Source organism: Homalodisca vitripennis, chromosome 4 (genome assembly GCF_021130785.1).
Source record: "Homalodisca vitripennis isolate AUS2020 chromosome 4, UT_GWSS_2.1, whole genome shotgun sequence".
Taxonomy (NCBI): Eukaryota; Metazoa; Arthropoda; class Insecta; order Hemiptera; family Cicadellidae; genus Homalodisca; species Homalodisca vitripennis.
In genome coordinates, this window is record NC_060210.1 from 53,908,143 (window position 1) to 53,936,112 (window position 27,970).

General features: G+C 32.7%; 2 protein-coding genes across 2 annotated transcripts in view; both read left to right on the forward strand.

The window, feature by feature from the left end:
* The first annotated feature begins 453 nt into the window (after positions 1 to 453).
* Positions 454 to 933, forward strand: LOC124361023. Its single transcript, XM_046815060.1, has one exon. It carries the CDS (start codon positions 454 to 456, stop codon positions 931 to 933), a length of 480 nt encoding a protein of 159 aa, XP_046671016.1.
* A 16,284-nt stretch (positions 934 to 17,217) lies between these two features.
* LOC124359326 (neuroligin-4, Y-linked) overlaps positions 17,218 to 27,970 on the forward strand; it is an 80,582-nt gene continuing 69,829 nt past the window's right edge. Inside the window, exon 1 of the mRNA XM_046811985.1 lies at positions 17,218 to 17,262. The gene's annotated coding sequence lies outside the window, so the exon portion shown is untranslated. The remainder of the gene's footprint in view (positions 17,263 to 27,970) is intronic.

Sequence of the window (27,970 nt, forward strand, 5' to 3'; positions counted from 1 at the left end):
CCTGGTCCCAACCTCAAGTCATGTCGGACTATATACATGTGCGTGCCGCAGCTTTACTTCTTCTTTAAGAAGCCACTATAGACGTGGAACTAGACTGTGCAGTTTTACATACGTTAATACCTAGCAGAGAATCATGCAGAGAAATGTTCAAAGAAAGAGATTACGAGGGAGCTTACACTATTTTAGTTAAAAGACATTAGCTTACTGATGACGTTAAATTTAAAGAATATTTTAGACTTACGCGTGGACAGTTTTCACACATTACTGACCTCATACGTGAAGATGTAACCGTGCAGCCTTCTAATCGTGTGAAAAATCCCTTAACTGCTGAGGTGAAATCCCCAAATGTGAGAGTATTATCACCTAATTCTTCCGGTAGCCTTTTTTTACAACTTTAAAAATTTCTTTTCAACTGTTCTTTTTGCATTAGTCGATGCAAACTGTAAGTTCCTTATGGTGGATGTTGGTGCTTATGGCAAAGAAGGAGATGCAGGAATATTCCAAAAATCAAAAATGGGCAAACTTATCAATGAAGGTGTCGTATGCCCACATCAAAAAACACTGCCTTCTGCGGATATGAAGCTTCCACATGTCATAGTAGGGGATGAAGCGGTCAGGTTAGACAGACATGTTATGAAACCTTACCCTCACAAACAGTCCCTAGAAGATAGGTATAAAAGAGAATATAACTACGTTTTAAGCAGATGTAGAAGAGTCACGGAGAATGCTTTTGGCATTATGTGTTCAATTTTTAGAATATTCTTCACGCCTATCAACTTGAAACCAGACACCGTAGACTTAGTAATATTTGTATGTTGTTGCCTTCACAACATGTTAAGGAGTCACTTTTTGGCCTGTAATCCCCCTAACTCTGAAGATTTAGATAATGTTAAGTGGGAGATGCCTGAAAAGAACATGATAATTATAGCCTGAGTTGGTGGTTTCGCTAAAAGTGAAGGGTTTCAAGTAAGGAGCAGATTCACAGAGTATTTCAATTCTCAGTTCTATAAACAAAGATTAAGTACTGTACTGTCTGCCAAGAAGACGAGAAAAACAAAATAACTGATGTTTAAGAAAGGTGCAACTTGGGTGTTTAAAAAGAAAAATTGCAATTGCACCCATGATAAGTACAATGTTAAACTCGAATTATTTAATGCGGGCGGCCCATTTGTTTAGATTTATTCTGTTTAAACGAACTTGGAAGTTTGAAAACATTGTTCTTATGATGAGAATCGCATTTCTACACAACTCCACAGTTCCGGGTAATGAATTCTTAAAATTATGCCAGTTTTTAGAATCTATATGTGTGCATTCGTTTGTAATTTATAACAATTATTAATACAGTAACTGTATGTAGAACTTATAAACAAATATTTCTTAGATAGTTTCTTCCCACTCCTTGTCCTTCTTCAACACACTCTTGTATTCTTTTTGTTGTAAACTCCACAATATAGGTCTTTCTTGAACTTAAAAACACTAAAGTTCGTCTTCTTCCTCGGAAAACTTAACAAAAACATCGGCTTCCAGTGTCGATTTAGCACTGGGCGCGATGGTCTCCATGGTGTTGCGCGGCGCAATGAAGGTGACTGACTGCTCTCGGAGCAGTGGTGTGGCGTCGTAGCGCGGCGCCGTATATCGCGCCGACGCAGTGACGCGCCTAGGAAAACAATTACACTTATGAAAAATTTCACGTTTTTACGGAGGTTTTGTGTGTGTTTGAATACATTATGCATGAGTTTCATTTAATCATTTTATGTACTAATGGATATGGTAAGAAAAAAAAAAAAACTAAATTTGGTTTTAGGTAAAATATGTTATAATATAAGGATAAGTGATATGCAAGCTTGTTTGAAAAATTATGACAAACTTTTATAATAGTGTAATAAATACATTTGTTGGATTTTATATATATACTGGAAATCTTTACATCCATCTATTGTTTTAAATAATTGAAATGCACAAGTTGTGAAATCATTCCAATTACTTATGTAATAGAATATATTTGATAAAGTGTTTCCTCAGCCGCTAAAATATAAATCAGCACAATAATTACACTCTTAACGTTAAATGTATCTATAAAACGTGTTCTGAGTACGGCATTGTTGTTTCCGAGCAGTTTAGAGCCAGTTACTTATCTTGCATAATTATCGTACAGTTTTCAGATTTACTACTGACAATTTAATTAAGATAAGCCAATTTTATTCAAAACAGTACTTGAGGCTTATGCACTGAAGTTGCTAATGATGTATCTTTATTTTTAAGACAAAAGAAATGAAAAAGAAACTTTTCTTTCAAAAACAATGATTACATCGTGAACATAAGTAAAAGAATTTTGATTACTGCTATATAAGTGTTTATGTTCCGCTCATATATTTACATAGATGAAAGTGACTAAGAGGCCTAAGCTAAACCAAAACTAAATATTGATGTCTACAATTATACCTCTAAGAGTTAAATCTAAAACGGCTGGAGATTAGTCTATCAGAATACCTAAATATTTGATTTTTGGCGCCTTATACACTAGGGCACCTGTCTTTTATGTTTTATCATGCAACATGAAATTCAAGAAGTCCACAGCTAGATGCCCTATAGTTGTTTTACGAATATTATACAGAAAGATCTTTTATTTTATATATTCTGCTTTAGAAAACGAGATAAAATATTTTCATACATACATAAATTGATACCAATCACAATTTAATATTGTCTTCTACTACGAAACTAAACTATGAATCTCGCCTAGCACTGAAAATACTTTACATAAATTAGTAGTAAAGATAGACCCGTGCAAGAAAAATAAACGATGAAACATCGATAATGGAGATAAAAGAATTATGGTAAACAGAAGATAGTAATACCGGGACATGAATGTACTGGTCCGTTGTTTACCTTGAATGTATATAAACGTTTTGCTATACATTTTGTAACACATAACATAGGCGATTTTCAGATATCCTATTAATACTTTACGTGAATACAATTGGTAGTGCAAAATAGAATATTATGTTAGGTAACTTATAAACCAATTTACTTACCGAAGAACTGGTAAAATGTAATTTATGTCTGACTGTCTGTCCCCACGACATCTCGAGAATGAACCCACTTATCCACTTGAAGTTGTCAAGAAAGTTCATTTCTATACAGTTAACACTGAGTTAGATTTTAATGGATGTCACTCCATCCGATTTGACAGAGTCTAATGCGAATAGTTTTACATTAGCCTTACGAGTAAAAGTAAAATAGACAAATACATAAATGTACAAAGTAAATAAATACAATTATATGAAATGACGACATATTAACATATGTAGCCTAACTACGCCAAAATAGGATTTGGTGTGTAAGTTTTGATCATTTAAACATTGCTATGAATCCCTACTTAGTAAAAATGCGAACATAGCACATGGTAAGATATCTTGAGAAATATTTCACGTCATCTGTAGACGTTACAGTAGCATACAACTTCATTTTTACAATGCAATTTTTACATTGCAATCATAATAATTCAGTTGAGCCAAACACGCCCAGGTGAACTCACGCTAACTTCGCGTAGTTGTGAAGCATATCACTCAATAGGCGGACCCAATTTCTTTTCTGCACTGGGGATATTTCTTTCCTGTATGCCGGTCTCTCTGTCTACCCGCAGGACATATATCGATAATGAAGTAAGCAACTTGGCATGCATCCTTAGCCAAGCCTGTTATATTTCTTTAGGTACTACATAACATTTATTTGGATTTGAAACATGGTTCTCTTTTAGTACTACACAAATATTAAGTTTGTATACATTTAATTCGTTAAATTTAATCTTAACCATAAGTTTTCATGAATAAAGAATATATTTCAAGGTATGTACAGATTTCATTGTTTAGTATTCATTATTGTTCTAAAGTGCCGAATGATCTACTTAGACGCTTTTGAATTATGAAATGCTATACACAAAGATATTTCAATAAATATTCTAAATATATATATTCTAAAATTTCTAAATATATTATTAAAAGATAAATCCAGACGTGAAACGAATCTCAGATTAAAAATATTAATGAGCTATTGTAGAAGAATCCTCAATGATTAGTAGTTTTGTAAGAACTATTGTGTTTTTAATTTTTACCACGTAAAATAGTGAATTAAACATACTCTTGTATGGTACAGGAGTAATGGAATGCGGCCAGTGTCCTTTGCTTAGTTGAAATGTGTTCTCCAGTACTGGGATGAGTGATTATTAGTACTTCAATATAATCCCTTCCAATAATGGCCGAGTCTGATTACAACCACCATCAAGTTGATATTTTTGTTTGTTTTATTTAATGCTATTTATATTAGGTGTAAAACATATTGTATTTGTGTACGATAAAGAAGTAGAATTATTGTACATCTGATGACCACACAATTCCGGATATTAATTTTTATAACACAATTTATAAATAGATTCCCTAATTTTTCCATTTGAGTACAGTATACTTTATATATAGCTGTGTTAATGTATGGTTTTTTTATATAATATTAAAGACAATATATATTAGAAATATACTCAGTATTTTGACCATTTTAGACAATAAACTATGCCTTGGACAATATTATGCCTTGCATTAAAAATATTGAATGTAAATGAATTTTTATTGCCAGTCAAGGTAGACAAACAAGTAATTTGGCTTGCCATTAGAGATGCAGTATGAATAACTATTAAATAAAAATACAATTTTACCTCTCCAAATTTGAAATTCAATTTTATTACTGATAATTTATTTCAATGATGTTTGCGCTGTGGTTATAACTTATAAAAACAATCGATTAAAAGTTACTTTAGCTCATAAGATATGGAAACACTTATTGGAAAGATATTATAATAAGATTGTTTACTTACCTTGGAAAAACATTTATTTAATTCTATATAACTTATACGACATTATACGTTATTATAAAACTTGATGCTTTTTAATCCCAAATAGTTCCAAGTTCTTCTATCTTTACACAATGACAGTGAGAAATTGTTATTAATATTAAGTTGATTACAAAAAAGTGTATGACATTTAAATTTACACACATAAATTCATGCATTTAGAAAAAGTTTTGAGGAATGCAAACTTGTGTGCATTTATTTGTTAGTATATATATATATATATATATATATATATATATATATATATATAATATAGGTGTGTGTGTGTGTGTGTGTGTGTGTGTGTGTGTGTGTGTGTGTGTGTGTGTGTGTGTGTGTGTGTGTGTGTATAGCCCCGGCGAAGTAAGTACTTTTTGTGATTCAATGTTTATTGAAATTAAATTCAGCCATAGCCATTTATACAGATTTAATTAATGTAAATTAAAGTCGTTTGGCAGGTATTTGGTCTTCCGATCATATGAAAGTTTGGTTATACGCATGTGTGACAGATACGGCCAAATACAAAATTATTTAATCGTAAAAAGTAAGGGCTCTGTGGTGTAATGGTGGTACATTCACTCGGTAAGTAAGAGATCCGGGTTCGAGTCCCGGCGGAGCAGGAACTTTTTGTGATTAAATATTTATTAAAATTGAATTCAGCTATTGCCATCCATTTTTGCCACAAATTTAATTAATGTGTATATAATTTTAAACCACTGAGAATAATATTGCCCGTTAACTTCATAACAAATTCTGAGAAAGCAGACTGTTCTTTGAAAGGCTAAACACATTTATTCAGAGTTTTTTAAATTCCACAGTTTTCACAGCAAATAGTTGATATACTAGTGAATTATTTACAAAGAAAACTATGGTTGACTCTGTAAGAAATTTATTACTATTGTACATACCTGCACATAGTCGCCTATCGTTAGATTATCTTGTATAATCCGGCACTGTTAGACGGTGGTGGTCATCTGTTAGACTAAGTAGCTCGCCAAATATACCGAGCCTAAGCAGACCAGCGTCCATATTTCCCTTGAGACCTTAGTTTAGAGCTCGGTCCGACAATGTTTCCCCCTGGCAGCTTAGAGCAGATATTGCATTTGGTAATGTCATTCGCCAACTTATAAAAACATTAGGTATGGTAATCTTCCCTCATACAATCCTTTTTGCAATAGCTATGGGGGTTAGCTTATGTTCACGAGGATAATATTTTAAATTTGTAGCGTATTTTTATATTATTGAAATTATACTCAACAACAATTTTCTATGAACATTATGCCATGTAATCAGACATGTTTATAATAAATGATAATGACTGATAGCACAATAAGGCATTACATTAGCATTTATTGGATGGAAACAATATTTAGTGAAGAACAAATAGAATTTTAAAATAAATTATCTTAGCTGCCTAGACTTGCAAAAGAATGTTATTGGTAAATTCATAAAGTAAACTGTGTCTTTGTGTAAGTGTATCAGTTAGGCACACATTTCTGAGCCCAATCAATTCGATTTGTTAAAGGTCCGTTATGAACGTTTTAACAACGCTTTATTTGTTAATGTGGTAAATTGTATATGCAGTACCGATATAAATTTAATTAAAACCAACATTTATCGTTAATATTGAGAATTTTAGATAGAAGATATGGTAATTATTGCCCTATTTTGATTATCCTTGTTAGATATGGGAAGCTCATGGGCAGCAGCATGTTTTAATCCAGATATTGTGGTTTAAACGCTTGCCTATATAAAAAAGAATTCTCGCATGAGGGTCCTTAAATTTTACACTAAATTCATAACCCTGCAGGAGAAGTCTGATAAACGTAGGTTTATGAACGTGACTAAATCTTGACGAATAGTGGTCTGAACATTTCGTTGTGAACGATTAGTATTCCCCTGTTGGAGGCAATAAACTTCCAAACTTTATGGATAACGGTGAAATATTAAAACTTTTCCAAAAGAACACAAATCACTGATTTTCTAGATGCTTATAGACTTGGGACATCTCACAGCCCTATAACATATTTTTGCTATCTTAAGATTTTATCTCCTTTGAGCTGAGCTGACACGTTTTCAAGCCGGGAAATTAGACGTGCACAGAATTGATCAATAAAATAAATCACCGAGGAATATATAGAAGGTTATCATTTTATAAAAAATATCTTTTCCTCACAGTTACTCCTTTGAGTGATCTTGAGTGATGAATATTTAGGATGGTCGATAAGTATATGAGTATATGAGTGCATAGATCAGCTCTCACAAAACCAATAGCTGAATTTTAAAATTTAATATCGAATGGATATCATTTTGCAAGCCATGTGGTTTTCACGCTGTGAAGTTTCTGGAACACCAATGTATGAAATGAATACCTAGACAGATGATTAATATTATTACTTTCACTGATTTTGGCAATCAGACGCCGTGAGACGCCACTCCCAGATATTAAATAAACATCTCTATGATTCCTTAATTCTGCAATATTTGAGCTCAGACATAGTAGAGTTGCATGATTTATAGCAGAGAGGATCATTGCTTTTTATATATTCCCCATATAACACCAGTTTAAATTGTAAGCTTTCTGGTCAATCGATGCAAGTTATGATGATTGGGCCTCAGAGCTAGTTATTAGAACATTTTAGTATCCAGATCAATGTTGCCGACTATGACCTTTTTTGGCTCTAGTAAACGAGTCTTAACCATTATGGGGTTAGCCTACAATCGATTTTTAAATCGATAAGATATTTTTAATTCGTAAATAAGTCACAAATATTAATGTATATCTAAAAAATTCTAAACATATAAAAAATACAGTATAACTTTTTCCCTGTATGAATTTAAATTAGCATTTTAGGCTAATTTTATGTTATGCCCCATAGAAATACGGTTGGAAAATAAGTTATGAATTGTTAAGGTATACCTGTATATACAAAAGAATACAAGGTATTGCATAAATTAAATGAATGGGAAACTTACTTTCTTAAGTATTATTTTTTAAAACAAAATAACTTTGTTATTTATCTTTGATTAAGATATATAATTTATTTAAAAAACCATTATATATTTCAATCTGTTCTACATACTGTGTATATATATATATATATATATATATATATATATGTACTTATGTATTTATAATGATATAAGAATAACAGTTTTTCGGTTAGTGTGAGGAATGCTGTAAGGAAAGTAATCCCTACATGGAAATGTACTGATCTATACAATACCAGATAAATATGTCACATAGATACAAGTGTGATTATTATAATCCTTCCGAAAAAGAAATGGATTAGCTATCTTAAGATTCCAAGCAAGAAATAATTTGTTAAAGTTATGAAAATTCTAAAATTTGCTATTACATTTGAATGATTTTAAAATAGAGACTTAAATAGTTGCATTATAATATTACACTCCATAAATCAAGACATAGAACGAGATTTCAGTGAACTTCTACGTATAGTTACTCGAATAACTACGAATAATTGTATGATAAATAAATAAATAAAAATGCCTTTATTTACAAGCGTTTCTCTGTACAATTACTGTTCTTCAGAACAACTCAAGTCACTGAAGGCCTTAAAAACTAGATAACAAAAACTAAACTAAACTTTATTTAAACAGGTACAATAAAATCTAGTGGCTAATTTACAATAATGCAGTGGAAAAAAACTTTAAAATGTGTTATTTTTACATACTAATAGCTTAAATAAGTTATTGGCAACAATAACACATGCTAATACGGTTAGTAGTGTCCATAATTTTTTAATCGGTTAATCAGTATGTCGGCCCTATACATGCATGGTTTTCAAAATATATTAAAGCATCGCGTAAGTTAATTGTAAAATAAACAAAATTGATCAATATGCTAATACAAGTATCTGCTAATGCTACTATGCCAATAAGCTTGTAAAGGTCAGTTATTTCAAATCAGAATTTGTTTTCAGTACGGTTGGAAATAAGCCGTTACGATATCGCTTAATTAAAACAGCCATATTATCCAATTTACTGTCGCACAACATGCGTTACCAAGTAATCACATTTCGGTAATAGTATCTAGTAAAATTATCGTTTAGTGTAAACGTTGTATATTTTTTTATTTATCATATTCGTATGTGAGTATTTGTGTAAGAGATCTTTATATAGTGGTTCATTATTGTATGTAATTACGTGATTTAAAAAATATCGAAACCTTAAATATCATAAACGCTATTTATACATAACTTAAACATCTTTAACTTGGGTTAATAAATCATGTCATGCGAAATTAACTGGTATTCACCAATTAAGACTGATATAATTAAAGGATTCGGCCCTTCCGAACCGCAACTCTATGGTTCAGTATCTGGTTTAATTACAATACAATTGAATGTGTAGTTGTACCTTATCGTGATTTATATATTAATAAAACCTGATAATTTAAGAAACATTGGGATAAGCAATCTGTAAAATAAAATGGAAAGCGCTTTTGCTGTAGAAGCGGTTTGCAAAGAACTAAATTCAAGATTTATGAATGTAGTGATAGGATTTGAAATTTACTCTATGTATATAATGAACTTAAACAATGAAAACTAGAAATATTTTGTATGATACATTTGAAAATAAAAAGGAAAAATATTGAAAACCAAAAACCATTTCCTTATATCCATATATTAAAGCCAAAACTAACATGAATATATTATTAAATAAATAATTATGACTAAATATAATATATAATATCATAACTTTACACGTGCTTTAAGTTCTCATGGACTAAAGGCAATGGAGCTAGTTGTAACTGATTTATTAGAATATACCTAATTTAATTGTAAGAAGAAATATAATATGTGAGGCAAGTAACGATATTACTCGTACCTCAACATTATTTATAGGCTGAGCGTTCAGCAAAGACTAACCGCTAGTTGCTTATGACCGAAATACTATTTATCTCAATGTGTACGCAAAATAGTGTCAATAGAGATCATCTAGACGTGTTAAATTTGACATTTGGTGTGAAACTTTACGCTACACCCTCTATAAATAGCTATTGCAAACATTGGCCCATTTGTAGTCTTCATTTTTATTTATTAAAATAATAAAAATAATAGCGTATTGACTCAAACATCCAAATAATATCGTTGAGAAATTACGTTATTATAATCTTATCTTATAATCTTATATTATAAGAAATTATGCTGATAAAAATAGGTCAGAAACAACAAATTAGTATGCAAAGTATACTATGGAGGTCAATCGAAATTTTTACTAACTTATCAATACAAATGAAGTATTTTTTAGTTACTAATTTCATACACAGTTAAGTATTTAAGTTTCAACTGCAATATTATTTGTGCAATAAGTTACTTTCTTTTTTATGTTGAGTGTGACTAATGATTGTGATTTTATTGGCGTTAAACTTACTTTGTGAAGACCTATAGTCTAGTGTAATTATCAGGTGGATTATCACTGAGTACTGGATAACTGTGCGAAAATATGCAATTTACTACTTTACATAGCGCAGACTAATGTATATTTGTTCGTATATTCCTACTACAGTGCTTCTAGAACAAAAGGCTTGCGTTCTTCCACATAACAAGCAATAGATAATATAGTTTTTATTTATGTGCTTGGTTTTGAAGTCTAAGTTTGCGTTTCTCTCTGTTTGTGTCTACTGAATATGTACAAGAAAGTTTTACCACAAACTTATTTTTGGTAAAATATGTAGTCTTGAAAAATATGTATTTAGCATTTTGCTACATATTATGGTTCAGTTGGGTGAGAGTTAATGGTGAAAGTATATAACTGTTTTAGTATGTTTGTCCGTCTAGAAAACCCGATACATTTTCAAAGAATTAACTTGGAGGTTGAAATTGGTATTGATACTCCAAATCAAACTTCAGAACCTGAAAATTGTAACCATTAGTCAATCACTGAGAATTTATACTCAGGGCATGAGTATTGGCTATGAAGTGAAAACCAAGCCCCTCTATGCTGACTTTAAATATGGGGAGCGTTTAACCCCGTTAATATTGTTAAATACCCTCTATTTTTAGCACTATTAAGTAGTTATTTTATTTTATTTTTTTTACAGTGCCATGAGGAAGCTAGAAGGGATAAATCAAACATATGCTATAATTGTAAGTTTCATTTAAGTATGGGACGTTCAACCAAAGCTGATAAATGAATATGACAACTCTACACATATCGTTACTAATTGCACAAATTATTTCAATTCGGATATTTTTATGCATTATAATTTATCTGAGTACTTGTGTTATATAATTATTATTAGCAGGTAACCTGGAAAATCAATTATTGTTATATGTATAAGTCTTATAATAACTGTGAGATTTTTCTATTTGAATATAGTTTCTATGCAAAATATAAGATATGTCTGAAACGGACACCTAAATCATAGGTTATATGTATTTATAGCGATAACATCCACTAGGAATAGAATACACTTTTATCGATTTAATTAATTAAATACTGGAAGCGATTCTCTCGAGTTTTTAATAAAAACTATATCAAAAATAAGCTATATTTGTAAAGATAAAATTATAGAATATTACGAGTAATAATATGAAATGTATCATATTTTGATAGTAAGAAATGTGTGAGAACAGAGATAGAGTGTCTCCCTGTGGAATACTTTAAGTGCTGGTAGGGATGAAGACTCTAGCTGATGTCCCATGGGAGGCCACAGGTGCAACCTGGCTTTACGGGTACTGTAGTATCAAGACATGGAACACTATCTGGATATTTTATCAGAAAATGGTCTGTTCTAGACGTTAACAAACAATATCCCGATGAAGAAACATTTTGGGAGAGGATATACTTACACCTTTACATAAAACTCACAATACAATCGGTAAAGATCATTTACATATACGACAAAATTTAAGAATAAACCATATACATTTATATTTCATTTCTGAAATATGTAATATTAAATAATTGATGCATATAAAAAAATAAAGTTCTAATTTTATATGAAATAAACCTGACAATTTTAAATAAAATGTTTTTTAAAGCGAGCATAAACAAATTAATTTCGAATAAAATACGCAATAGTGACAAATTGTCTTCTTGACAAATAGAGATTATTAATTAATCTTCTATGCAATCCAAGAATACGACAGTAAATTCCTTTAATAAGCAAGATCAAAATCTAATATTGGACATATACTTTTAATACCTTAATGCTGCAGTTTACATTAACCTCATACTTTCAAATTCTTCACAATTGTAACCCACTTAACTCTTAGGTTACTAGGAAAATATTAGATAAAAATCTAATATATATACAACCGCATGTGTAAACTGACTGACTGACTCAAGACTCACGTATACTAATTCTAACCTACTTCCAGATGAGTTAGAGACTTGAAATTTGGTACACAGATAGCTTTCCACGTGTAAACCACCAGGAAAATCCCGAAAAGTGAGAATTTTTCATTTTCAAAACCCCTCAAAAAAATTCCCAAAAAAATCGCGCATTCTTCACCCCTGCAGGCATTTTTTGTAAGCCCGATAGCGGGCGAACCGTTGGAGCTAGCTCGGATCTGACGGAAAATTCATGGTCAGGAATGAAAGTGAACTACAAAAAAGGTCTAATGACTTTTTTGCTCTATCTTCCATGGTTAAGCGACAAAACGCTCGAACATTTGAAATTCCAGAGATTTTTTCGATAAAAAATAATGTTTCAAGCCCGATAGCGGCCGAACCGTTGGTCGTAGCTCAAATCTGATTGACCCATCAAATTAGCAAATTGCGCGATCTACAGAAAAGGTCCAGTAATCTTTTGCCCTATCTCGATTGGTTTGGCCGAAAAAACGTGATTATGTACAATTTTGTTGTAACTTTTACGCGAAACTTTTGTTTTTGGGGTCGATAGCGGCGAAACCATTGGTCGGGAGGTCAAAATAAGACTAACGTTTTATTTAGGAAATAAGATGACCTACAAAAAAGGTCCAGTGACTTTTTTACTATATTTCCCTTAGTTTGACCGCAAAACGCGATTAAGTGAAAATATTGGACATTTTCGCCTAAAAATTTACATTCCGGGCTTGATAGCGGGCTAAACGGTTGGTCGTAACTCAAAACAAATTTTAAACGGGATTTAGGAAATCACGTGGATCTACAGAAAAGGTTCAGTGACTTCGGGAGTTGGCTGAGCGTTAGCTAAGCGTCAATAGTAGATAGGGACAGAGGAATATTTATTATGTTCACAGACACAATACCCTCTAAAAAAGGCCCAAGTGTGTCATTAACCCCCGGTAATATTAACCCCCCCCCCCGGGGATTTCCTGGTATGACCTGATAACCTCCTGTACATTCAACCCCCTGATGTGTTAACCCCCCTGGTAACATTAAACCCCCCCCAGGGAATTTCCTGCCATGACCCTCATGTCCGAATTTTACCAGTCACCAAATCTCTTAACCCCCCCCCCCCTGGGAAGATCCTGGTATGACCAGATAACCCCCTGGAGACTTATCCCCCGGTAACGTTAACCCCCCCTGGAATTTGTTCATATGACCAGACAATATCCTGACGAAATTAAACCTCCCTCTTGTCTTAACCTCCTTAACATTAATCACCCCACCCAGGGAATTTCTCGCCTTGACTAGATAGTCTCCTGGTGATATTAAAACCCCCTGTTCGACTTAAAATACTGCCTTGAGGTCGGTTTTTATTATGTTTATACTAAACAATTCAAGATAGCTGACCCGTGCAGACTTTTTCTCCCGAGCTCATTTCTGGCTAAACCATAGGTCGTAGATCAGATCTGAGGGGCACAATCGAAAGACAAAATTAAATTTCCAACAAGAAAGGTCCGGTCACTTTTTTGTCGTATCTCTAACGGTTTAACCGCAAAATGCCCTCAAAGTCAAAAGTTTTTACGAATCCGGAAAAAAATCTATGAAAAAGGTCAATTTTTAAATCCCTTGTCATTTACTTAATGTCCGGACTTAAACCAGTCACCGAATTCCGCTTATCCCCGAATTTGCAAGCGTTTACTTTGGGGGCCTGGGGGCGTAGCCCCCAGCGACCGAAGGCGAGTCTAATATACATACAACCGCCATGTGTAACTGAACTGAACTGACTCACTCACTCACGTATACTAATTCTAACCTACTTCCAGATGAGTTAGAGACTTGAAATTTGGTACACAGATAGCTTTCCACGTGTAACACCAGGAAAATCCCGAAAAGTGAGAATTTTTCATTTTCAACCCCTCAAAAAAATTCCCAAAAAATCGCGCATTCTTCACCCCGGCAGGCATTTTTTGTAAGCCCGATAGCGGTGCGAACCGTTGGAGCTAGCTCGGATCTGACGGAAAATTCATGGTCAGGAATGAAGTGAACTACAAAAAAAGGTCTAATGACTTTTTGCTCTATCTTCCATGGTTAAGCGACAAAACGCTCGAACATTTGAAATTCCAGAGATTTTTTCGATAAAAATAATGTTTCAAGCCCGATAGCGGCCGAACCGTTGGTCGTAGCTCAAATCTGATTGACCCATCAAATTAGCAAAATTGCGCGATCTACAGAAAAGGTCCAGTAATCTTTTGCCCTATCTCGATTGGTTTTGGCCGAAAAACGTGATTATGTACAATTTTGTTGTAACTTTTACGCGAAACTTTTTGTTTTTTGGGGTCGATTAGCGGCGAAACCATTGGTCGGAGGTCAAAATAAGACTAACGTTTTTATTTAGGAAAATAAGATGACCTACAAAAAAGGTCCAGTGGACTTTTTACTATATTTCCCTTAGTTTGACCGCAAAACGCGATTAAGTGAAAAATATTGGACATTTTCGCCTAAAACTTTACATTCCGGGCTTGATAGCGGCTAAAACGGTTGGGTCGTAACTCAAAACAAATTTTAAACGGGATTTAGGAAATCACGTGATCTACAGAAAAGGTTCAGTGACTTCGGGAGTTGGCTGAGCGGTTAGCTAAGCGTCAATAGTAGATAGGGACAGAGGAATATTTTATTATGTTCACAGACACAATACCCTCTAAAAAAGGCCCAAGTGTGTCATTAAACCCCCGGTATATTAACCCCCCCCCCCGGGGATTTCCTGGTATGACCTGATAACCTCCTGTACATTCAACCCCCTGATGTGTTAACCCCCCTGGTAACATTAAACCCCCCCAGGGAATTTCCTGCCATGACCTCATGTCCGAATTTTACCAGTCACCAAATCTCTTTAACCCCCCCCCCCCTGGGAAGATCCTGGTATGACCAGATAACCCCCTGGAGACTTATCCCCCGGTAACGTTAACCCCCCCTGGGAATTTGTTCATATGACCAGACAATATCCTGACGAAATTAAACCCCCTCTTGTCTTAACCTCCTTAACATTAAATCACCCACCCAGGGAATTTTCTCGCCTTGACTAGATAGTCTCCTGGTGATATTTAAACCCCCTGTTCGACTTAAAATACTGCCTTGAGGTCGGTTTTTATTATGTTTATACTAAACAATTCAAGATAGCTGACCCGTGCAGACTTTTTTCTCCCGAGCTCATTTCTGGCTAAAACCATAGGTCGTAGATCAGATCTGAGGGCACAATCGAAAGACAAAATTAAATTTTCCAACAAGAAAGGTCCAGTCACTTTTTGTCGTATCTCTCTAACGGTTTAACCACAAAATGCCCTCAAAAGTCAAAAGTTTTTACGAATCCGGAAAAAAAATCTATGAAAAAGGTCAATTTTTAAATCCCTTGTCATTTACTTAATGTCCGGACTTAACCAGTCACCGAATTCCGCTTATCCCCGAATTTGCAAGCGTTTACTTTGGGGGCCTGGGGGCGTAGCCCCCAGCGAGCCGAAGGCGAGTGTATTTATAATACTACCAAAACAACACACAAATCTCAATATTAAGCTGTATTGGGATATTTCAATTCTTTAAGTTATAATTTCAAATTGTTGTTCTATTGTTTATTATAAAAATCGAACTCAGTCACTAGTATGTATTTTTTCAACAATGGTTAAAATTTGCTTCAATAATATTTTTACACCTAACGCGTTAATGTAACTAAACGTATCTCGTATTTTTGCGGAGGAAAAATGCAAGTGTGCAATTAATCAATTCAAGCAATGGTTGTTGTTCACGGCTACTTTCAGAATGGGTATGTTTTTGTTTGTTAAATTGGAAAATGTGATACTCAAATAAAGTTTCGAGGTTCTGCTGTGAAAGCAAGCAAAGTCCAAGAGGTAACGAGCATGATTGGCACTCCGTGGGCATCGCGCAGCACTTGACAGTGACAGTAACAGTAATGTGGGTCCATTGTCAGGGGCATGTCAACGACTGAGGCTCGGTTCAAAGTAGCACAAACGTATCTGCTGGTCAACTAGATTGAACCGTGCACAAAGCTGCTTTGTAATGAGCTCGATATTAATATCAACCTCTGTCTCAATCAATCCCTCAAATATCACAATCACTATCATCATATGATCTCATCACAGTTACAACAATGTCGTCATATTATAACCACGACCCAGCCTTTTCTGGAATTCAATTCTTATTTTAATAAGGGTAGCAACATATCCTTGAATTAAAACTATTTATTAGATATCAAAGAATATTAATAAATTAAACCTAAAACCTAATAAATAATTGCAAAATTAATGTAAATGTAAACTCAAAAACCGTTTGATGGGTTTTTGCTATGATCACAACAAACTGTCTAATAATAGCTTTTGAATAGGTGTGGTTTATCGTATGTCCCTTTACATTGATATATTAATAATGCAATTTAAAATATTTCTCACCATATATCACTTATAGCAATTACAAATTAACCCTACAAAACTTTTTATCATATTTACTGTTACTACAAAATTATAAATAAACAAAATTTATAAGTGCAAGTAGGAAACTATTCCGAAAGAAAGCAGTGCGGAATTGGTACAGTACAAAACAATATGTATTTTTTACTTTAACACATGTTCATCATCTATATTTCTTCTTGTAATCAATTATTTATTGAAAATCATGACAAAGAAGTCAATAATTTACTCAACTTTTCTGGATAACTGCAAACAATGATATCAATTACTACGAATGCGAACAGCGATTCTTTGTACTAGAATTCCTTGAAATTTAACTAAACTTTAATTCAATGCAATTTAGGCTGTATATTTAAATCTAATGGTTTTTTACCATTTCCCTATACTAGAAAGTTAACGTTGCCTTTGCTCAGACACTAAGTAGGCCAATTAATTAAAATAAACATAAACATACCAAATGTTTGCACTGTTTCTTTTTTTAGATAACGATGTTAGTTTGTGTTTAACAGCAGTTTATTTTGCTAGTGCATACAGGTTGTCTAATGATTTTTTATTTTTTCCAGATACAAGTATTTCATACTGAGAACCAGCATCTTACATTGAAAGGTATTGTGTATTTATATATTGTTAAAACCACATAAATATAGCTAGTTTTCACAGTGTGAACCACGCATTTGCAGGAGTATGTACTGAGCACGTTTGACCATGTTTCGCGTAATCATCTTCGATAAGAACAACAATAGGGTATCGTATGCAGAGATACATGCACCTTAATCAAATGGTGCAGTCTATCTAGAAATTAACAAAAGTTGAAGTTCCATCTTGAATATATAACGTTTCTCCCTGAGCAATAAGAAGTATGGTGCACTGTACAGGAAAATCTACCTTTATCCGATAACAAAATTCTATAGGTCTACAGCTCTAAAGTTTATACGGCAATCCATTCTCTAAATTATTATTTTGTTCGATAGGTTTTAGAAAATTCATGAAAATCCGATGCACGGTTAAGAACCGTAAATTTATTTAATTTATCTGCGCAAATGTTTAATTCGACGCAATGCTTCGAATCTTACCTCATCTAGTTCTCGAGATATATCTCGAGTAAAAAGCTTCACAGACTTTGTATGAAATCCCATGGAGGAAGAAGCCTTATCATCCAGCTTGATCTTGCGGGTATAGAAATGAAGTGTCATGCAGTTTATAGATCTACGTGTTATAAAGATATTGCCCTTGATACGGTTTGCTATATTTTCGGTTTACAAATTAATGTTCATAAGCAATGTCAAGTCCGAAGATCAGTTTAGTTGTAGTGATATCCACAATCACGAAATTTGGCCTTAATTCGTAATTTGTATTGGTATTTGGTCAACTTATTAGATTCTTACTAAAAGTTTCGAATGTGACACAGGAAGAACTCTCAGGGGGATGGAGGGATGGAGCAGCCAAGAGCTCAGCTAGTATATTGAAGGTCCAGAAAGCTGAAACTGTCGAACAGTTTGTTTACGCTTTAATCTGCACTAATTAGCAGGCTCCAACTAAGCAAGTGAAGACTTTCTTCTCTAAACTTAGAGATAAAAACGAAGCTTAAAAATATATAGGATTTCCTTTTAGAAACTAAATGTTGAGTGGTTATTTATAAAATCGTTACTATTGAAGTTTTTATTTTAAATATTAACCAACATTATAGTAGTAGTATTGACCTGTTTCTACAATTTTGTAACACTTGAAACATTTTAAAGACATATTGTTGAAATGATAAGGTCGTAGTAATCTTAGCACATATGGATAGTACTTATGAGTAGACATTTTTATGGTAAATATAATTTCAGTATTAATTACTAAAAGGTTTAATACGTAAACAAAATGGTCCATTACATGAAGCTTATTCCAGGTTTACCGTGTGAACTATTATTTGTGGTTCGGTCCAATTATGTTACGTAAACGCCATAGGAGTCTATGTATTTCAAAGATCAAAACATACATTCATATTCGTGTTTAGAAGAATATTTCAACCGAAATGCTTCAACTGCCGGCCTATGTAATCTTCTCTTTGTATCAGGTATGTTGAGCGAATTAGTAGCGTCTGGATAATATTTACCATCATAGGCTAAGGAAAATTTTCATACATAAAGTCCTCTTCGGCGAAAAAGCATATGCTTCCATTTAAAATAATCATCTTCTGATCTAAGATGTTTCCGGTGCTATAGTAGCGTTTACCAATCAAGAAATTTAGTCTAACATTGTACTTGGGCAAAACATTACTTTTGGTCAATTGAATTAACCTCCAGTAACGTACTAATACTTCCATTTTTCCGTAACCAAGAAAATATGTACAAGTTTGTCTAAAATATCCACTTCGGTCATATGGCAACTAATTCTGGCTATTATGATCTACTTCCGATTTAAAACATTGTGGCTAACTCTAACTCTCAATATTTATATATAATCTTAAAACGTTATAATAAAAAAATTACATTATCTTAAAATATTAGAAGTAAAACAGTATAGGCAAATAAACTTGTTTTAAAAAACGTGGACTTTGTTAGGTTACATATAATTCGAAATCATGCTTACAAATTTCAAATGTAACGTGTCAATTGTAAACTTTTATTAAGTGACACCCACCATCTTGAAATTGTAATAATCATTAGTAAATATGTGGGAATAAAAATAATACTACTTGAAACTGCTTGAATGTTAAAAAAAGTGTGCTGACTGAGATAACATTATTTCCAGATTTTGAATAACCGCTGTCTCGAACGTTTTATTCATTAAGACCAGTAAACAAACACAACCAAGATATCTGTAAATACTATCCTTGTAGAAAGTACACTTACACGATACTTATCGTAATCAAACTTATTCCCTCTATATTATACGTGTATGCTAATTAAAGCTGTATACGCCCGCTACCTGGAAATCTTACGAGTTACAAACAAATACTTAAAACTAAAATTATTGTAAATGATCCGTGAAGTCTGGAACAACTTTAATGTTACGTTTTAATGCGTAATAACTGTAATTTCATTAAACAACTCCGTTTCCAAATGTTATGCTGTCGCAATTGTAAAATCTTAAGAGATATCGGAATAAATGAACGAATAAAAGTGTTTTGTAATTATTTATTATAATATATACATATTTATATTTATATTAATATTTATATATAGTTTTGTGTGTGTGTTGGATTGCGAAGGCCACCACGGTACTTATTCGGTTCTCAATTATTCCTTTATCGTTTTAACTACTTAATACTTTACAAGAGTAGTAGTAAATTATAGCTACTGGGACAGCTGATTCATCAAATTTGTGTCTCTCTGCAGGGGGTCCTTATCTGAGATAACCTTTGACTTTTCCGCATTTTTGAGATAGACACGTGCTAGATAACCTTGACCCCAATTAAAAATCAATTAGGTAAGTCATATCGGAGATAACCTTTGACATTTTCCGCATTTCTGAGATAAACGCGTGCCAGTATTGTTTACATTTTTCGTTATCGGACTTGCAATAGTTTTTTCGACCTCCAGGTCATGGGCGTTGATATTATTGTTTACCTTTGCTACTTAGTCGTCTATGTTCGAGGATTCTTCAAATTCTCAATTTATTTTATAGCATTGATTCATCAGACTCTAAATGGATGATATGATTTTTGTATATTATTAATAGAAAAATGCATTCAGAATTGAATTGAAAATTTAGAAAACAAGTTTACCTACAGTCACTTACTCGCCGCAGTAAGTAGTGGAACGCATACTTTCGATACTTTAAAAATGAAATCCAGAATTAATAATAATTTAATAGAAAATGCATTCAGAATATAAATTTAGAAAACTGGTTTACTTATAGTAATTTAGTCACCAAATCAGGTAGCAGACGTGCTTTTAATACTTTGAACATTAAAACAAATAAATATTAATACGATTGTATTGAGTTTAATTAGAATGATAATTTATTTACACACTTTAAGTGAAGTTGATATCGAGAGCTGTTTTATCTGACACCAATTGACCTAAAAATGATAAAATTATAATACTGTTATCTAAACCTAATTCATTTAGAATGAAATAATTATTACTTATTTGATCTACCGCCAACACCGATTATGATATCAGGTCTGTTTGCAACTTCTGCTCTCCATATAATAGAGACTTGGACAAATTATTTGACTTTTATTTACCCTTGTTTATCTTATTTTTGCTGAGAACAGTGAGTGGAAGAATTAAAATGATGAAAACTGTAATTTTATATCAACATGTGGATGAAAATTGCAACTTTATATCTACACGTGGTTACCTTTAACCGCAAACGTCAACACTGGTTGGGTATATAGCGTTCCCCTTCACAGAGCTGAACAAGTTCAGTTTGACATAGTAGTCATCACTATCTCTTAATAAGTAAGTACTCTTTCACTTTTAAATCTTAGTTGGATTAGAAAATGGAAACCTTGCGTCTAAATGTATTACCTTTACGTTGAAATCTGTTAGTAAATTAGTAATACACTTTTGTTTTTCATTTCCTTTTACGTATACAGTACGTACCATTTATGTTAATGTTTTTAAATATGTCTTTTAACTCACTATATTTTCTAAAACCTGGTCCCAAATCAATCCATGATATTGTTTCTCCAGCCACAAAACTTGTTTCTGAAGTTGATTTTGAAGTTCATTAAAATTACATGGTGGTTGGAACAGATGAAGTTCACATATCTACGCATCTGTAGAAATTAAAGCAAGTTCTTTTACTATAAAGTCATTTGAAACATTTTTAAATCCTTGAAGTTCAATTATAAACTCCATTTTAATGCGTTCACGCTATTGTTAGGTAATAGAATGATAAAATAAATATAAGACGAGGATATAGATATCTTTATTTTAACTGCGTTACAAAATGTTGGACAAAGGTCTCTAATAACAAATATCATACATAGTTCCATGTTCAACTTTTACGATTATAATTATTCCTTTTTCTCTTTCGATTGTAATCACATCTAAATCTTCTAGATTTTAGTAATTTCACGTCATACAAGTCCCTATTCCTTATTACAGCATCATGTTCTAATACACGTATTCAATCATGTGATTACATAATTTAACTGTTCTATCCTCGTTATATAGTCTTCAATATAATTTTTTAAAGATTCCTTTATTTCTAAATATTCATTAGCTTGTTGACAACAAATATTTTCTTCATCTGAGGTATAGTCAAATTTTAAGTTGTCTTCAAAAAAAGGCGTTCCTGCTCCACCATATGAATTTAAATCTTAATCTTTATAATTGTCTTCAAGTGTTAAATTGTCTTTAAACGAGAACGTTTCTTCTTCACCAATAGTTTCATCTTGAACGTCTGATGAATCCAATGCTATGAAATAAATTGAGAATTTGAAGAATCTTCGAACATAGACGACTAATTAGCAAACAATAATATCAGCGTCCATGACCTGGAGGTCGACAAAACTATTACAAGTACCGGTACCGATAATGAAAAACGTAAACAATAGTGGCACGCGTTTATCTCAGAAATGCGTAAAATGTCAAAGGTTATCTCAGATAAGGACCCCCTGCAGAGAGATAAAAATTGATGAATCAGCTGTCCCAGAAGCTATAATTTACTACTACGTACATGTCCGCTATCCATAAATCTTACGAGATGTCAAACAATATATACTAACAAACAAACGATCGTTATAGTGCACGATAAACAGTCATGTACGACCTGAGAATCAAAAACACTTCTATCGCTATAGTGCATAATGTTACATAAACCATTCGTGTTTCAAAGTCTGAATGCCCGCAATCTTTGACGGAATTGTGAGAGAGAGTACACAATGTTTATTGTACCTAGCTGAGTAGTATATTAGCAACGTGTTAAGTTTTGTTGGGAATCAATCGGTTTTTATTTGTATATTTCTATAAAATATAACAAAATTATTGTTTCTTTTATTGGTCTTTATATCTCTTTAAATCCCTACGGACAGTTGATCTTCATAAAAAATGTTTTATTTGTCTGTTGAGACTATATGGCAATTTTGTGACAAATCTCATCGTTGTAGGATATCGTAAATTAAAAAAAAATACAGGTTTTTAGCCGTTGTAACCCCTAGATGTTTCATTTTTAATGAAAATGCAAAATTTTTTTCTATTTAAGAACTTTTTCCAAGGTAAACTGTCTGGGAAATCGAAGTTGAAGAATTAGTTAGAGTAAATAATAAAGTAAATAAGGGGTTCGCTAATATTGAGATGACATTTTCCCTTTCCTCTATACTTCTTATTTATTAATTTACAGAATTAAATAAAAAATTTGGTTAAATTTTAAATGAATTATTGTAACTATTAACATAACCATCCATAGCATGCTTATACTTCAATATACCTAGCATTTCATTGCGTACTGTAAATAAGTGGAATAATTAAAATAAACACATAGTACGAGTATAATTATATATATATATATATATATATATATATATATATATATTTAAATTTTATAGTTATTAATCCAATAATGTTTATATGTTTATTATAAATATTACTGGATAATAACTATAAAATTATAATCTGCAATTAAACATAAATTTTTAAATATAGTTGATTTATTTTTTATTTAAAGTATTAAATGATAAAATCTAGCTTCCTGGTTAAAAACAAAGCAGTCTGGCAAAAGTTCTCTTCAATAAATACTCTTGTTCGTAAAAGTAATTTCAGCCGAACGTAGTGATCAAGCGATCAGCCGACATTTGCACCAAATCTAACTTTCATATCGATTTCATCTTCAATCAGGCAGAATTGAAAACAGGATGTGGTTTGGGAACAGCGCGGTTTACACAGTACACGTTCCCTACAGTTATTTACGATGAGTTTTACTTTTTTCTTCATTTATCGGCGAGAGGCTTAAAGTTTAGCTGCAGTTTGTTAAACTTTTATGAAGTTATAAATAGTGATTTGGTAGTTGACGCTACTAAATTCAATTAAATTTTATCTACAATCTATCTGGGCTGCTAGTAAATATCCAAAGCTGGCTGAGTGTTAGTTAAACCTATCACTTGAGGGCTAAAAATGGAATTTTGGTCTGTCTGTCAACACGGTATCTCAAGAGTTACATTTAGACTGCACCTTTTGTATGAAGCTTCATTTCTATAGAGACAACATCAAATAATGGATTAGGCTAAGCGTTAGCATTTTTATTTTGGTGGCTAACATCTTCATATGAATATCAAAGGTAACCATGATGACAATGACATATTCATATGACATTTTAACATGTTGTATAACATAATGTGGACCATGATATATCAATAGAATTAAAATTTTGCATGTGTTATTGAAGCCACAGTGTGTGGTGAATTCTAACCTTTTAAATAAACCAATATAAGAAATCAGCAGAGAATCGGACAGATATTACAGGGTGGAGCGCGAAAATTTGCTGATTTGCAAATGAAATAAAAATATTATGAACCTTAGAAAAAATTATTTTTTATTTTAATTATATTGAACAGTAAGGGAATTTTTAAATTACATGGTTTTAAATAATGTATCTGGCAAATGTTGACCTTCGGAATCCACACACTGCTGCATACGTTTTCTGAAGTTTTCATTAACTCTAACAAGCATGTCGACTGGTATTCTGCCAATTTCAGCCTCAATATTGTTCCTTAGGTCTTCCAAAGTTTTGGGTCGGTTGATATACACCTTCGACTTCAGGTAACCTCAAAGGAAAAAATCGAATGGGGCTAAGTCTGGTGAGCGTGCCGGCCAGTTCACATCACCCCTCAAAGAGATAAGCCATCCAGGAAACACTTGCCTCAAACAATTCATGGTAACCCTCGCTGTTTGTGCAGTGGCACCATCCTGTTGGAACCATGTATCCTCTAATTGCATTGCCTTAAGAGCCGGCTGAACAAAATCCTGTATCGTAGTCAAGTACCGTTTGGAGTTCACAGTTATGGCACGACAGTTATCCTGAAAAACGTAAGGGCCAATGATGCCTACTCGTGATATGGCGCACCACACAGTGACGCGGTCCGAATGCAGAGGTCTCTGGTGGACTTCTCTGGGGTTTGTTTCACTCCAGTAGCGCATGTTTTGCTTGTTGACACACCCACTGAGGTGAAAATGTGCCTCATCAGAAAAGAACACAATTGCGTCACGCGGTATAGTTGCAAGCATGTCTTCACAAGAAGTACGCCGTGTCAAATAGTCCCGTGCTGACAATTGATGGACCACGCACATTTTATACGGGTGACATCTCAGTTCATCATGAAGAATCCGGTGGAGAGAACGTCTCTAAATGCCAAGAGCAAGTGATTGCTTCTGAGCAGAGCGTTTTGGAGATTGCAGTACTGCTGCTCTAACTCTATCGATGTTTTCCGGTGTTGTAATCCTTCTCTGAGGTCCCCTTCGTACACATGACACATTCCCTGATGTTCTGAATGCAGTTACCCAATTTACAATTGATTGCCGACCAGGAACACGTCCGCGTGGGGAGAACAGCGAATCCTAAACGAAAAGCACGCTGCACTGCAATGACCGAGTGGGCATTTGAAAAATACGCTTCAACACAAAACGACCTCTCCTCTCGTGTCCACTGCATGATGGCAATTGGAACGCGGAGGAATACAAATCTCCCGTCAGCCACTATAAGCCACGCCCACTCTCCCCTCTCTTCGACCAACAGTGCCGCCTTAGCCTGCAGTGCAAAAAAGCAAATTACCGCGCTCCACCCTTATAAGCAGAGCAAATAAGTTATCGCTTTGACGAATAGACTGACAGTCGAAATTCCATTAGCCCTTGTGACTCCAAAATGAATAGATTTCTTTCTTAAGCTTTGTCTTTGAATTAAGTATGTGGCATCATATACTGGATCAACTATAATACTAGTGTATATGAAAATCAAATAAACTAAATGAAATATTATTATTGAAGCGGAGTTAGGGCTATATTCTCTATCTCTTTAATACTTAATCTCTAGTTACATAAAAACGAGTGCAATATTTAATAAAAAATAAAGTAAATAAAATAATTTATAAAGTACAATTAATTAGTAATTATTAAAATTGTATTTATAAAAATAATTCATTCATGCAAATCTTACATTTCAAACGTTTCTTCTTGTAACTTTAAAACTATGACCTTCAATACTTACAGAAAGATATTTTACATGAAATATTTCAAACATAATAATGAATGAATCATTGGTGCGTGATATTATAGTGGGTAACAGAGCAGCCCAAGATGTTTATTAAGAAATCCCTATCTCAGTACTTTTATAGTACTAACGAAATAAAAAAAAAAAAAATACTAAAATACTTCACAACCAGTGAATGTATGGAGTTAACCTTTACCCTAACAAACACGAGAACAAAGTCATGCATGTCTAAGTGGTGTTTGTTTGTTGTGGGATAAAACCTAATAATATCTTCTGGTATTATATTGTACCAGAATCCCTAGCCTTGTTAAGTCAAACATTTCTTTAGACACACTAGGATAGACTGTAAGAATTCCTTAAGGATAGCGTTAGTATCCTATAACAATTTTAACAAATACTTATGTATATACTCTAATATTATATATATATATATATATATATATATATATATATATATATATATATATATATATATATATATGTAGAATATTGAATGTCTCAATTCTAACAAGGAGGATTGTTTAATTCTGTTTTTAATGTCCTTGAAAACATAGGACAATGTGTAAGATGAAAAATTAGAATATATACTGTTTGCTTCAGGGTCCCTTAGTTTTAGGAGTTTAAATCCCTCTAATTAAAAATACAATACAAATTTAATTGTGGTAATACAAACACTGCAGTTTTTGAACTTCTCGCAATAAATTCCTCTAAAAACCCAGCGTATTCTGTCATTTCTAGACAGCCTCTGTCTAAATGTCCCTTTTTGTGATAAAAAGTTTCCTAGCTTCTATACCTCTGTATTCAGAGAATCCTTCAATCCCTTTTGAGTTTCCACTATGTGAAAAGAGTCCTGCGGAATAAATACTCTTTTGGATTCAGCATTTTGTAGCTTAGTGTAATAATTCGTGCAATATTACTTTTTTCTTTTAATAATGTATGTTCTGTCTCACAACTTTACAAAGAAATAAACTAAGGAGGGTGGTGGTATATAGGTTTAAAAATGGAAAATATATTCCATTTCTTTGAAGTTTTCCAGTCTCTGGAACTACGACAGTTTCTCGTCTGTAGGACTAACCCGATTATTACGTTCTTTCATTTTCGGATTCCTCTAAAAATTACTTCTCAATGTTTTTCCTATTATCGAAATTTTGGGACCTCATATTGTAAAATACCACAGGGTCTTTTATTAACCTCCTAATGTCGGTGGTTTTTAAACTTTCTAGCTTTGGAGTATTCTGTCATAGGATATTTTAACTTTAAAACTTAATTGATAAATTTATGTTTATCCAGCAATATTTAAGCCATTCTTACTATGTAAATTGGCTACCTTATAAATCCTTTACACCAGTTAACATTACCAATTTGTTATTTCGTTCTGTAATATACACATGCTCTTAAAATCTAGCATACTCGTTTTCCTCTGAACACAACAATAAATAAAAATAACATATTCATAAAATGATATACGTAACGAGTTTTAATCCAGTATAGAATTTTATATCAACACTTAGTAACATAATCGCAGAATTACATAACTGTTACAGGAAATTACTTTGTTGGTTCCAGTTTACACTAACGCGCAGTTGAAGTTTATTGAATGTAACACTGGCTAACCAATTTAGTTTGCTTTCACACTATAATTTGGAATTGTACCTACGATTTATAATCTACGAACTTTGACCATTATGGTCAATTAATATTAGACATCAATTTAAATTGTTTGTAATTAACAACAATTATATTATATTGATGAGAAACAACTTAAATTTACTTACCAAATCTTAATATAAATATCTAGTTTTAAATCACAGTTTTATTAAACTTGAGTACATACATCTAACAGTTTTATATTTTGCTTTGGATCAAAATTATATGTCTGCACGAAATACCAACTGACCAGGTAGAGTTGTAAACAATCCGAGTAAAAGCATATGGGATTAGACAACAAATGACATATTAACACATGTGGCTTATTTATAGATTAAACTTTTTTCAATAGAGTTGAAAATCAATATTAAAAAAGTGTGACAAGATTTTTTTTCAGTGCACTCTTGAGTTAAAGTACATTCTCTATGTCACCGAAACTCGTATTAATTTAATACTGTTAAGAAACCTACCTCAATGAAAAATAAGAATGTATCATGAGGTAAAATATACAAAAATAAAGATCTAA

What these genes read in the sequence shown, in the direction of transcription:
- LOC124361023 (XM_046815060.1), top strand. Translation starts at nt 454, where the DNA reads ATGGTGGATGTTGGTGCTTATGGCAAAGAAGGAGATGCAGGAATATTC.